General features: G+C 45.8%; 1 protein-coding gene across 3 annotated transcripts in view; it reads right to left on the bottom strand.

The window, feature by feature from the left end:
• Nucleotides 1-4,905: 4,905 nt before the first annotated feature.
• Arel1 (apoptosis resistant E3 ubiquitin protein ligase 1) overlaps nt 4,906-13,005 on the bottom strand; it is a 47,952-nt gene continuing 39,852 nt past the window's right edge. For all 3 annotated transcript variants that reach the window (XM_040742752.1, XM_040742753.1, XM_040742751.1), the window contains 5 exons: nt 11,340-11,469; nt 11,203-11,261; nt 8,087-8,176; nt 7,536-7,711; nt 4,906-7,429 (listed from right to left, as the gene is read on the bottom strand). In XM_040742752.1, coding sequence (XP_040598686.1) covers nt 7,327-7,429; nt 7,536-7,711; nt 8,087-8,176; nt 11,203-11,261; nt 11,340-11,469 — 558 coding nt within the window. In that variant the 3' untranslated portion in view covers nt 4,906-7,326. The remainder of the gene's footprint in view (nt 7,430-7,535; nt 7,712-8,086; nt 8,177-11,202; nt 11,262-11,339; nt 11,470-13,005) is intronic.

The raw sequence follows: 13,005 nt of genomic DNA, 5'->3' as shown, positions 1-13,005 counted from the left end.
ATGGAGAGATGGAGGGATGCTTGATGCCCTGGTAGGAGCGGTAGAATGTACAAGTACTGCCATGAATGGGTAGTGGCAGCTTCAGGGGTACAGAGTAGCAGGATTGGCTGGGGACATGCCCAACAGGCTGGCTCCCTAGGGACCCAGGAGTCAGACCCACACAATCTGCCCCCCTTGCTTGGAGGATGAATTGCACAGCATGCACTCTGGCTGCTCCCTTGCAAGGATTCTCTGAACTTGGCTCTCTACCCACAAGCCACCTCATTTGAGCTTGTGTGAGGTGAGGTGTTGGAACCAACCTGACACCAAGATTCATCTACTAGGCGCGTGACCTCCAACAGACCACTCCTCTGTGCCTCAGTCCCCTGTAAAATGTAAATACTAAATACAGCTTATAAACAGATGTGAAGGTGAACAGAGTTCACAGGGTATGTGTGGAATAAACACACATTAAAGTCTCCTATTATTACACGAGTTCTGAAATTATTCCTTTAGGTATTTTTCTGTTAACTTAGCAATGGACTAAGAATCGGGGCAAGTGCTAAAGAAACGTACAGCTTCTGCCTCGTGAGACCTTTAAGGATGCTGTAACGGACAGCTCCTCTGGCAGCTTCCTCCCTGGCCACCCAACTGCAGGTTCAAGCGGGGCAGAGGTGTTTAATGCCCCGTTAGCACCTCACTGCTTGTTGTGGGCACTAACCACCGCACTGGCTCCCTCTGGACTGGCTGAGCTGCCTTGAAACTTGTTCCTGCCATGGTCAGGCTTCCCCTGGCTAGTCCCAATTCCTTCCTCCAGGTCACTCCCTTTACCCAGAAAGTGAGACAAGTTTCTGGCTAGATTTTGGAGGCGTATGTGCTTTTAAAAACTACATGACTTCCGATCCCGCCTACCACCTAAGGGAGAACTCAGGGTGGCTTCATTCACCCAGAACCTCCCTTCTCTTCTCCCCCACCCCACACCTGCAGACACACTCTCCTCACCCTCACTCCTCAGGGTTTAGTTCAAAATCAGGCAGGGAGGCAAGGGCTCAAATTTGAAGCAGATGTTTGGGATGATGAGTGAAGTCGGGGTGGGGACACTAGGAAGGATGTGGACCCTTCTAGAACTGCTTGCTTTGACCTTCTGCCAAGGCTGGAGAAAAACGAGAGAGTGTTCCTGGTTAAATACCCAGCTATCCCCTGTGCCAGGCGTTCCTGGGCCTCAGTCCTCAGAGGCTCTGGCTCAGCCTCCAGAGTTCTCCTTACCCTTGCTCCAACCACTATCCTGCCCCCCCCTTCTCACTGCGCCAAGCCCGAGCCCAGTCTCACCCCAAAAGTCAGGGCTGGAGCTCTGCTTCCTTTTTCCCCCCCCATAGCTAATCCACAGTGACATTTTTAAAACCAACACTTAAGATATGCTCTGACAAGAGAGATTTGTGCTCGTTCCTGGTGTAAGAGGCTGTCTGGAAGACTTGAGGGAGATGCCAAGACAATAGAATTTTCAAGGTTCTGAGTCTGCAGATGGATGGCTGTTTCGAGACCCCTCCCACAAAGTCCCCAGAGTGGTACAAATGAGCCATCCTGGGTTCATTTGCTGCCCTGAGAAAGACACCAAGTACCCTCTACAGAACACAGTCTCAACCCCATTGCAGGGACGATCTGAGGAGACACAGGCTGGTATTATCGTGAACAAGGCTTCGAAGAAATCCTTTTAGGACAGGAAGCACAGGCACCTGGTATTCTTGAGGCAGGTTCATTCCCTTCCATCTAGCTGTGGAGGGAATGGCCCACATCTGACCAGCTCCCAGAGAGGAACAAAATTGGTCACAGCACATGGCAGAGAACTCGGGACTTGTTTCCTGGGTTTGACTAATGCTCAGGGAAAACTGGAATGAAATTCAATGTTTCCACCTATGGTAGCCACGAACCAGTGTCATGTCTCTTCATAGCGTTGACTCACTTCTTCGTGTTTTGGGGTTCACTGGAAATGGCTTTGTCTTTCCTCTGCCAACCCAATTATTCTAAGTAAGCACCCATTTGTTTGATTGCTATTAATGTTGAAAATATTCCCTTTTCCCACTCACTCAAGATTTTAATTTCATTCACTGAGCTGCAGGCAACTGGCCAGCTTTCTGCTGCCAAAGTCAATACCCAGGTCTAGGGGAGCAGGTTAAAGGAGAACTGGCCCTAAGATCATGGAGTTCCCTTTCCCAGTCGGTGCAGGATCAGCAGGCTGGCCATAGACGACTTATGTTACAAGAACTCGCCCCTTGGGTCTGTTTGAGTCCATCTTTACAAGAGTTCTTTCTTCTCTGAAAGTCAGTAGGGAAGAGTAATTTCCCTTTGTTAAAGGAACTAGACATTTCACTTGCAGCCCTTGCTGTATGATAGTCTCCAAACACATAGAAGGAAACAGTCCTGTCCCTGTGAAAATAAAGCAGAATGTAAAACATGGAGACACGTGGCCCTGAGCTTGTGTGCCTAAGCCTCCAGGGAAGGGCACAAAACAGGGATGTACACACAGGCATGTTCTATCCGCGTTGCAAGCTCTCTTTGGTGTCCCATGTACAAGAAACGCTTGCCAAGATGCACATATGCACAGAGCTGAAGGGGGAAGGAGACCACAAACTCGTGATGGAACCGAAACCAGGTTTGAGGTGCAGAGTCTTTAGCAGAGGTTAGATGACAACCTGTGAGAATCAGACCTAGGACTTGGGAGACCCTAAAATGATGACACATACTCTTCTTACACAATAACAGAACATTTTGCAAAGTAGCTTAAGAGCCATCGTCCTCCAGCTGGCTTGTAAATCCTGATATCCCTGGCTCTGCTAATGGGCAGAGGAATGTCTTGGCAGCAGTGGGAGTTCTGGAGAGAGGGAATACTCAGCCTGTAAAGCATAGAAAGCTTCAGGTTCCCCCTCAGACAAGCCAACAGCGCAGGTGAAGACAACTTCAGCCTGAAGGGACAGGAACTTCCTACAAAGACAGACCATGCTATAGCCTCAGTAGACTCATGGTGTTATTGGTGTGTCAGAGAAAGGAGAGTTCCCCTTAATCTGGCGCTCTTGAAATTGTATGCTTTTCAGTGAAGTGTGCTCCAGGAACTTGGCTTTACCAGTTGGTGCTGTTCCATAGAGACAGGAGATGTATTCAAATGAGCCTTTCACGGCAGACAGTTACCAGAGATAAACATCACAGTACTGTGTCTGACCTCATCGGAATCATCCCATCTGCATGTGACTAAGGGTTTTCTACCAATGTAGAGATAAAAGTAATTTTAGGACCTGCACTCCTCGGTTACATCCTCAGGGGTGTCTTGTGTTCTTTATGCAGGGCTCAACTGAAACTTGGCAGTCTCTTCTCCCAGATTATTAGCTCACAGTTCTATAAAACTTTCTCCATGCAGATTTTAAAGCCATGACTATTGGCTGCACCTCTTAAAAAAAAGTCTCCATCCTGGAGTAGAGCCTCCCCTCCATCAACCCCAGATCACAGTGACTAGTAGGTAAACCAAGATATACGGTGTTCACCTGTCATACCCAGCACCAGGTAAGGGTGAGGCAGGCAAGCAGGAAGTCCAATGCCTGGGTTTTCTGTCTAATCCAATCTTCAAGAGATAAGCCAAAACGTCAAACTTGGGTTCCAAAAAGAAACAGACCCATGCTCAAATACAGTTCTGGAGCCAAGTATGGTGGCACATGCCTTTAATTCCAGCTTTCAGGAGGTAGAAGCAGGAGAATCTCTGTGAGTTCTAGGCCAGACTAGACTACACAAGGAGACCCTGTCTCAAAAAGGAGAAAAAAAAGCTTGTAAGTCAGAAATACCAGCCCAGTTGACACATCTGGGGATAATTTACTGCTGAGCCATCTCCAGTAATACCATACTTATATGACACTTAATAATGTCCCACTGACTATCACAGAGAGTCACAATCATGTCAGACCAGGCCACAAACAAGTCATGAACACCAAGGAGTATCCACTGTAGCAGTCTCAGAAGATATGATTAATCAGGCTCCGCACCAGGTGTCTGGGCTAGATTCTCATGGGGTCAAGATGGTCTCAGAGGATTCTTAAAACCAGTCGTGACGGTGCAATCAGAATAACAGCAAGTGGGGGATGACGGCAACTAAATATGTAATTATATGAAAATCTGAAGGCTGTCAGAGTGCTAACAGTGTTTACATGTAACCTTGTATACGTCCTCTTTTTTTTGTTTGAGTATATGTGCTGCCAAAGCGAGCACATACTTCCTTTGCTGTTTTGTTTGGGGCTTGGCTGTTGTACTATCACAGTCTCACTGTGTCACTCAGGCTGGTCTCAAACTCCTGGGCTCAAGTGCCCCTCTAGCCTAGCCACCCAAGCAGCTGGGACTTAGGCACGCACTACCTCGTCCACCTTGCTTTAACTTCTAAGATTTCTTTTCTTTATAAATGTGTACATCTGTGCACCATGTCTGTACAGATGCCTGCAGATATCTGGGTCCCTGGATCCACAGACACTGAAGTTGTAGGCAGTTAAAAGCTGCCCATTGTAGGAGCCACAAACCAAGGCCAGGTCCTCGGTAAGAGCAGCAAGCATCCCTAACCACTGAGCAATCTCTCTAGCCCCCTCTTTTAACTTATTTAGAAATTTTTCTCTATTGACTTTCTGATATATAAAACAACAAATTAAAGTGTAAAGATTATAATAGATACCCTTTGTTCATATCAAACTAGTTTCCTTCTCAGGCTTTCCTATTGGGTTGCTATCTGTAGCAAGCAGTATCAGCTAGGGTCCCAACTGCACACTCTATCCACGCAGGCAGCTCCCCACATCCAGGGGAATTATCGATAATATTTAAAAGCATCTCTAAACATTTTCCTTCTCCTCTTCTATTTAAGTTCTGCTCCCCACCCCGACTCAAACAGTCACTAGCCCTCGCTTCTTGTAGACATTTTATTTACTGTACAAACTATTTACATCTCCAGTTGCAGACGTCCAGATCTTGCCTGACAATGTGCAGAGAGCTCAGTCTCTGCCAAGTTTCTAGAACCACGCCGACACTGTTCTTGGTTTTCATTTCATGACTTGTCTCCTTCAAGGACACTGAAAAGCCAAAAGCCAGGAGAGCAGCTGGCCTCCCAAGTGCCTATGTCACAAAGCATTAACAGAAGAACTGGCCAAAATAAGGGATATGAATAGAAAACTGCCCAGGGAATAACATCTCCTTTTATCTCTCCCACATTCTGTATGTCTTCCCCACTGGACTGGCTAGTGCCCAAGCAGTATTAGAAAAAAAAAAAAGGTAAAAGAAAATGCAAAAGAGAGCAAAACTGCTTCTCAATAGTTAGGAGAGAGAAAACTGGAATAGAAAAATCACACAGTACTAAAGGGGTTTTTTGTTAAAGACTTTGGTGCCTAAAGACCACCCTAGAATAGAACTGCCCCGGCTGGGCTGCAACAGTGCCTCGGAGACTTTGAAAAAGTGCTATGACTAGAGCATAAAAGGACAGGTCTAGCCAAGAGTATAAACTCAAACCTCCCCCCACTGCCGTATAATCTTGAGAGGGGTACTGCAGCTGGGACTGCAGAATCCAGGACAGGAACAACTGCCCCAGACAGCCAAGACAGCCTATATATACCCCAGCTGGAAGCCCCAACGGAGGCCCGAGAGGCAGCAGGGTAATGGGTAAACTATCTTGTACATGTTTCATGGGAAAAGTGTGGGCAAGCAGCAGCACCTTGTCCTGGTCCCTGAGGAGAGCAGTGACCATGTGGCATGGAGGATCCTGGGGTGTAGAAGCCCTGGTGCCAGGTCTTACACCCCAAGGATAAGTGAGGTCAGCACCCACGCCAAGAAAGGACAAACGATGACTGCAAAGGAGGTCAGGCTGGAATTCTAGCAGCTCAGGAGGGCTTGTGTCTCGTGATTCCTGGGAACAGGAGGGCTCAGACATGCTTCCAGGCCAAGGCACTGTCACAAGAACTGCCTTGTCTCGGGATTCTGCGTACTTGCTGGTTTTGGCAATAAAGATGGCTTATAATATTCTAAGTGAGTACCCCATCAGAAATGGTGGTTTATAGCAAAGCCTTATTAAAGACAGAAACTGCAAAGTCCATTTGATCTTGAGTCTTAATGTTGTTTTCACTCAAACACTAATAGAAAGAGATGTTATCATCTTCCAAGAGACTGACAAGTTCTCTTCCATCACCACATAATGGTGAACCCAACGTAGCTTCCTCCCTCCTCAGTTCCCCTTCCTGGTAGCTGATGAAGCCAAGTACCTGGAATTGTTAGGTATTTACTGCTGCTCTGTCTCCACCATGCCTAACCCAGTGGCCTGACCCAGGACCTGTGATGGCGGTTCAGCCCCAGTGCTGCCAGAGACCACCACCAAATGGAGGCAGCAGGCTATGTTCACTATCTCCATCCTTTGCTCCCAAATTCCTCCAGAAGAATGCGAAAGACAGTTCTTAATGGACTGCATAAGTTGGAGGTCAGTGGTGTGGTCAGGCCAAGGCATCCTTCAGCACAAACAGGCAGCTCAGAGAAGAGCCATCAGTAGCCTTCAAGCCATCCACATGCCTGGACGCGGCCCTTCCCCAAGAGAAGCACGGCCAGCACTGGGGGCCACAGCACAGCCATCCTTCGCGTTTTTCTGACTGCTTTCCTCACTGCCTCAGACTCAACCGAAAGCTTAGCACACTCTTCATAGATTGAAGATCCTTTTCAAAACTGCCCACAGGGAGCGTCTTTTTCAGTTGTCACCAAGAGATCCTTCTGTACGATCAGCCCCCTCGGTGCCATGGCCTGTGCCAGCCATTACATGGGAGGACAAATCCGACGGCTTGTGAGTCACCTTCTGTCTGTGCTCCTCCTGGCTACTGATGAGAAGAGGTGATGGGTTGCCCAGGAGGAGGGGTCATGTGCCAGTCTGGTCAAGTAGTGAGATCAAGGAGGGTATTTCCAAGGAGCAGAAGGTGCTGGAACAAGGCATGGTGTAAGGATCTCAGCATGCCCGCTTTCCAACAGAACCGAGTCCTCCGTGTCATCCATCTCTCCCAGCCACTGAGGCAGATCCAGCTACAGACATCTTCAAAGGACCAAATGAAATGACAGCAGCATGGTCCTCGTCTCATGACTGAGTGGAGCTCAGACAGGTACGTACCATGTGCCCAAGCGGCCTGCGGTAAATGTGGACACAGAGGGGGTGAGGTAAGAACAAGGCTTGTAGATGACGCGAGGGAGCATGCAGTATCCTCTGGCTAATGGTTATGCGTGTTAAGGTCAGTGGTTATACTTGTTAACATGTATCCAGATGTTCTAGAGAGTGTGGGAGCCAAGCAGGTGACAGAGGAGTGGTCAGAGCATGCCAAAGCCCTCACAACCCTCACTGATGGCCAGCTGCAGCATCCTGTGCACCTCTTCATACGAGTCATATGTAGGGAGGCACAGTTGGTTAAAACTGGAAAAACAAGGAGGAAAATGATTAATTCGTACTACAAGAAACACGAGCAAAGGCTAGGACGTGAATCTCCCACAAGGGATGCTTTGGGTAGCCAGACACCTACCATGTGTGTGCAGTAGGAAGAGTGCTGTGGGTCGGAGCAGCGATGATCTGAAATGAGGGACAGAGGGCTGCAAAGCCTCCAGGCGGAAGCTGAGAGGAGCCTGTTGTGAACTGAAGTAGCCGAGCCAATTCCTCCTGGGTCAGACTGGAAACCACAGTCCAAAACCACCTCATGACCTGGCAGGAAATACAGGGCTCAGGTCAGACACGGTGTGCCGCCATTTGATCCTAGGATTTGATCCTTAAGGAAGGAACAGGATTCTCTGGGTAGGCATGTGCTCCCGTTTACAGTTCTGCAAGAGTGTGCACTGCCACAGGGACAGAAGGGTAAAGCGAACTGATTGCTTCGCTCCGTTTACTTGCGTTTCCCACTTTCTGCCCCGGTTTTGGGGACCTGAGCTCCTTTCAGCTTGCATAGCCACCTGTTTTCCCCGCATGCATCACCTTTGGGTCAGTCAACATGCCAACTTCTTTGACTCCTCTACTTTTTTCTCCTAAATCCTTTCCTCACAAGATGATACCAATCCAACTGTAGAAAGTTTAGCCCATTACCTTTTCTCTGAAATGCCAGGAGCCACCAACCACTACAGCATGGGCTTTGAAGTCAGACACACTGATGTCTCCAGTCCCACACATCAGCAGCTAGAGAGACAGAGAGAAGGACAAAGACACACTATGTAGTCAGCCACCTACTTACATGGAATGCAGAGTAAAAGCATTGCCAGGAGAAAGACAGCAGGTGAGGTCACAGTGCCAGAATGAACTGTGAGGCCAATGATTCCTAACCAGTGTGACATTTAAAAAAAAAGGGGTGCTGGGATATGGGGCCTAGGGGTGAGGGTGTAGCCCGGGGGATTGAAGGACAAGTTTAAAGGGGTTTAGCAGGTGGTCAGCAGTGTCTTCCCTGGGGTCTGGGAGAGCTGCTGGGGGTTGTGGGCCTAGATGTGCCTGTATCACAGACTCAATTAAAAAGGAAGACAGACAGCTTATAGCTGCACCCTAGGTCTATTGTATCAGGTTCTCTAGAGCTGGGTTATAAGCTTATACAACCAAAAAGGTGTTTCTGGTGAGCCTGCCTAGCTAAGAACTGCTATGGATTCTTAGTAATTAAATGTCAAAATTAAAGAAATAAAAAAGTGAGTATAGGAATGCCAAGGAGAAAAGGCAAGTCCTTTCCCTCTGATGAAAATCCCAAGTCCTGTTTTTGAGGGTTTTCTCTCAGGATCTATCCTCATTTAGTGGATTGAACTTTTCTTTTTCTTTTCTTCTTCTTCTTTTTTTTTTTTTTTTCGAGACAGGGTTTCTCTGTGGCTTTGGAGGCTGTCCTGGAACTAGCTCTTGTAGACCAGGCTGGTCTCGAACTCACAGAGATCGGCCTACCTCTGCCTCCCGAGTGCTGGGACTAAGGGCGTGCGCCACCACTGCCCAGCAGTAGACTGAATACTACTTCCCTTTAGCTCTGCTTCCACTTAAACAGATAAATGAAAAGTATTGGGGGGGAGGGAGGAGAGAGAGAGAGACAGAGACAGAGAGAGACAGAGAGAAACATTAATGACATCAGAGCCCTAAACATCTTGATGATGTCCTAATTTGGTTCACGATCCAACATGTTACTTAGCAGGCTATGCGTATCCATCCAATAGCTATAATGAATGAAACATCTTAATAAAGAGACAAAAAAAAAAAGGCCAAAGTAAGACCTGGAAGTTTTGGTTTCTTTAAGACCATGCCAAGCTAATGAGTAAAAAGGAGCAGGCTAGGGAACAACTGTAAGAGACTGCAACTTTCCATTATATGATGCTATCAATGCTCCAGTGCTCCAAAATACCAGCACTGGGTCAGAGGCCTACTAGAAATTTTAGACTGAAAATTCATTGTTTGGATTTTATATCTCATGGCACAAAACGTGATAAAAAACAGAAGGCTTTGACTGTTCTCTGACAGTTCAGATAACAAGAAAAAGAATTAATTACACATCACCTGACATACTAATTTTTTTCCTTACAAATTTTACTTTCTTTTTTTTGTTTTTGTTTTTTTGTTTTGTTTTTGTTTTTCAAGACAGGGTTTCTCTGTGGCTTTGGAGATTGTCCAGGAACTCCCTCTGTAGACCAGGCTGGCCTTGAACTCAGAGATCTACCTGCCTCTGCCTCCTGAGTGCCGTGAAAGTACTTCTAACAGGAAACAGTCTGCAGAAACAAACTCCTCTTAACATATATGGGAAGTTAAAAGTCAGAACTTTTATTGTATGTATCATCTGTGAGGAGCAACAGTGAGTCAAGACAAACTGACTTTGTTTTGTTCTCGACTCGTAAGGACTTTAATTCAGCTAACTATAAAAATGGTATTTACTCCGACAGCATCGAAAACAATACAGAGAAACCCTGTCTCGAAAAACCAAAAAAAAAAAAAAAAATGGTATTTACTATCTTATAGCTAACTTTTGGCTGACACAAAATGTGAAATAGTAACATATTATATATATATATATACATACATATATATATATCATATACACATTCACACGTTCTGTGATAATATAGATATGTGAACAGACACACACAGTGGTTATGGTCTGAACTAACTAGAACCACATCTTATAGGCTGTCTCTTTCACCAGTATACAGCCCATAAGGGACTTTGTCTTCTTCATTGCTATTTCTCCGTCATCTCAGTACATTTATAGTTTACATACACCCAAACAAATACATTCTACAATCCCCTTACATGTCATAAGATACTATGAAGACTACACATGAGGCCAATACTCCTTACTAGTTGATTAATATCAATGTAGATAAATATTAACTACTACTTTTCATAAAAACTTGCCGCTTTCTGACTTTCAACATTCTAATTTTTAAAAGATGAAGAAAGGGGGGCTGGAGAGTTGGCTCAGAGGTTAACAGCACTGTTTCCTCTTCCAGAGGCCCTGAGTTCAATTCCCAGCAACCACATGGTGGCTCACAACCATCTGTAATGCAGCCTGGTGCCCTCTTCTGGCCCGGGCAGAAGACTGTATACATAATAAATAAATAATTTTAAAAAAAAGATGAAGAAAGGGTCAATGAATAGAAGAGTAACAAAAGCGAATACAGGATTGGAGAGATGGCTCAGTGGCTAAGAGCAATGGCTGCTCTTCCAAAGGACCTGGGTTCAATTCCCAGCATCCACATGGCAGCTCACAACTGTTGCTTGTAACTCAAGTTACAGGGAATCCAACATCCTCTTCTGGCTTTTGCAGGCACCAGGCACAAACATGGTACACAGACATACATGCAGATAAAAGACTCATACACATATAATAAAATAACAAATTTAAAAAGGAATTCAACTCCTGCATAATAAAAAAGACTTTCTGGCTACATAGTGAGACTCTGTGTCAACCTGTCACCACCTCCAGAGAAAGAAAGGACTTTCCACCTCTGACAGAAGGTGCTCTCAAGAACAGCAGTCTTGGGGCTGGTGAGACGGTTCAGAGGGTAAAGGCATTGTCACCTGCCACGCCTGACCACTCATGTCCATTCAGAGACTCGTGTGTGGGAAGGAAAGTACACCTACAAGAGGCTCTCTGACCTGCACAAGAGTAAGGGCATATGCGTACCCCCTCCACACAAGGAAATGAAAAATACCACAAAACAAAACAGGTTCCAATCCTAAGCACTTACCTCAAGTTCATTCTCATCAAAAATGGCCAAAAGATTCTCAGGAACCAACTCATTCAAACCTGAAACAAAATTATCCAAATTAAAGGACACCTACAACTGTGACACTGACATCTTAAGCACAAGGAGACAAGTCCCACCTTTTAGGAAATGTTCCACCTCCTCTTTCACTTGACTGGCCAGTCGATACTGAGCTAGCAAGTTTAAATAGAAGATTTTATTTGCATTGGTGACTGGGGTCTGAGCTCCACCTGTCATGAGTTCTACAATCTGAAACAGGAGGCAAAAGACAAGGAGAGGTTGTGGCTGAATTGGTACACACACACACACACACTCAACAAACACACACACACACACACACACACACACACACACACACACACCAACAACTGAGGGGCATTTGAGGAAGTCCCAAGAAGTTAAAACAGTTACCCTGGAGATGCTGTGTATAGAAATCAGAGTTGTCTCCATAAATGAATGAATGCCTCCACCAGATCTTAAAATCTGATCTTGCAACATTTTTTTTGTTTTGTTTTGTTTTTTCAAGACAGTGCTTTTCTGTGGTTTTGGAGGCTGTCCTGGAACTAGCTCTTGTAGACCAGGCTGGTCTCAAACACACAGAGATCTGCCTGCCTCTGCCTCCCGAGTGCTGGGATTAAAGGCGTGTGTCAACAACGCCTGGCCCCTGATTACAACATTTTACTTGCATTGATGTGAACAATAAATCTCAGTAACATGTCTTAGTTCATAGCTAGAAATGCTTATTCACAAAAACCACACCCAATTTCCGCAGTAATATAATAGCCATACTATAGAAAAAAGCTCTACTGTCTTAATCTACTGAGAACCCTGCTGGTAAACAACCTGCTGTTGTCCTGGAGGCCGAGGACTGTAACTGAGCTTCTGACCACTTGCCACTCTGTCACACCACCTCAAGGTACAGACCTCACTGGTACAAAGACAGAAAACGGGCTTTGCTAGCATTTCAGTATTGTTTAATTCTGGTTTTTCTGGTTTGGTTTGGTTTGGTTTGGTTTGGTTTGGTTTTGAGACAGGGTCTCTCTCTGTAGACCAGACTGGCCTCAGACTCACAGAGATCTACCTGCCTCTGTCTCCTAAGTGCTGGGATTAAGGCGTGTATAACCACACCCAGCAGCCACATCTTTTCAGACATTGCTACTTTCCTTCTAATTGCATATTGTTAACAAGTTTCACAGTGGTACTATCATACCTAGTGAAGTTTAATTATGTATTATTATTATGACTAGCTTCATTATTATCATTTGACACTGCATACCTCCAAAATGCAACAAATATTCATTCACAACAAAAATATATCTAGCCAGTAATCTTAGCGCTCAGGTGGCTAGCCTGAGCTACTGTGAGACCCTGCCTCAAAAAAACAAACAAAAACCCCAATAAGAACAACATAAGGCCCGGCACTGGTGGCGCACGCCTTTAATCCCAGCACTCGGGAGGCAGAGGCAGGCGGATCTCTGCGAGTTCGAAGCCAGCCTGGTCTACAGAGCGAGTTTCAGGACAGCCTCCAAAACAATACAGAGAAACTCTGTCTAGAAAAAAAAAAACAAACAAAAAACAAAAAACAAAACAAAAAAAGGACAACATAAGGGTCTTAAAACATAGAAACACTGTGTTAAACTACAATCAGCCACCTACATCCCAACTGCTAATCACTGGCACAGTCATCCTCCCAAACCGGCCTGTGCAATGACACTTCTTTGCCACTCGGCTCTTTGTAGTCTCTCCTTCACTGCACAAAGTCCTACCGGTACTGCTTTAGAGGGG

Source organism: Mesocricetus auratus, unplaced genomic scaffold (genome assembly GCF_017639785.1).
Source record: "Mesocricetus auratus isolate SY011 unplaced genomic scaffold, BCM_Maur_2.0 Super-Scaffold_15014, whole genome shotgun sequence".
Classification (NCBI taxonomy): Eukaryota; Metazoa; Chordata; class Mammalia; order Rodentia; family Cricetidae; genus Mesocricetus; species Mesocricetus auratus.
The sequence above is the reverse complement of the archived record's forward strand: the minus strand, read 5'-3'. Positions and strand labels throughout refer to the sequence as shown.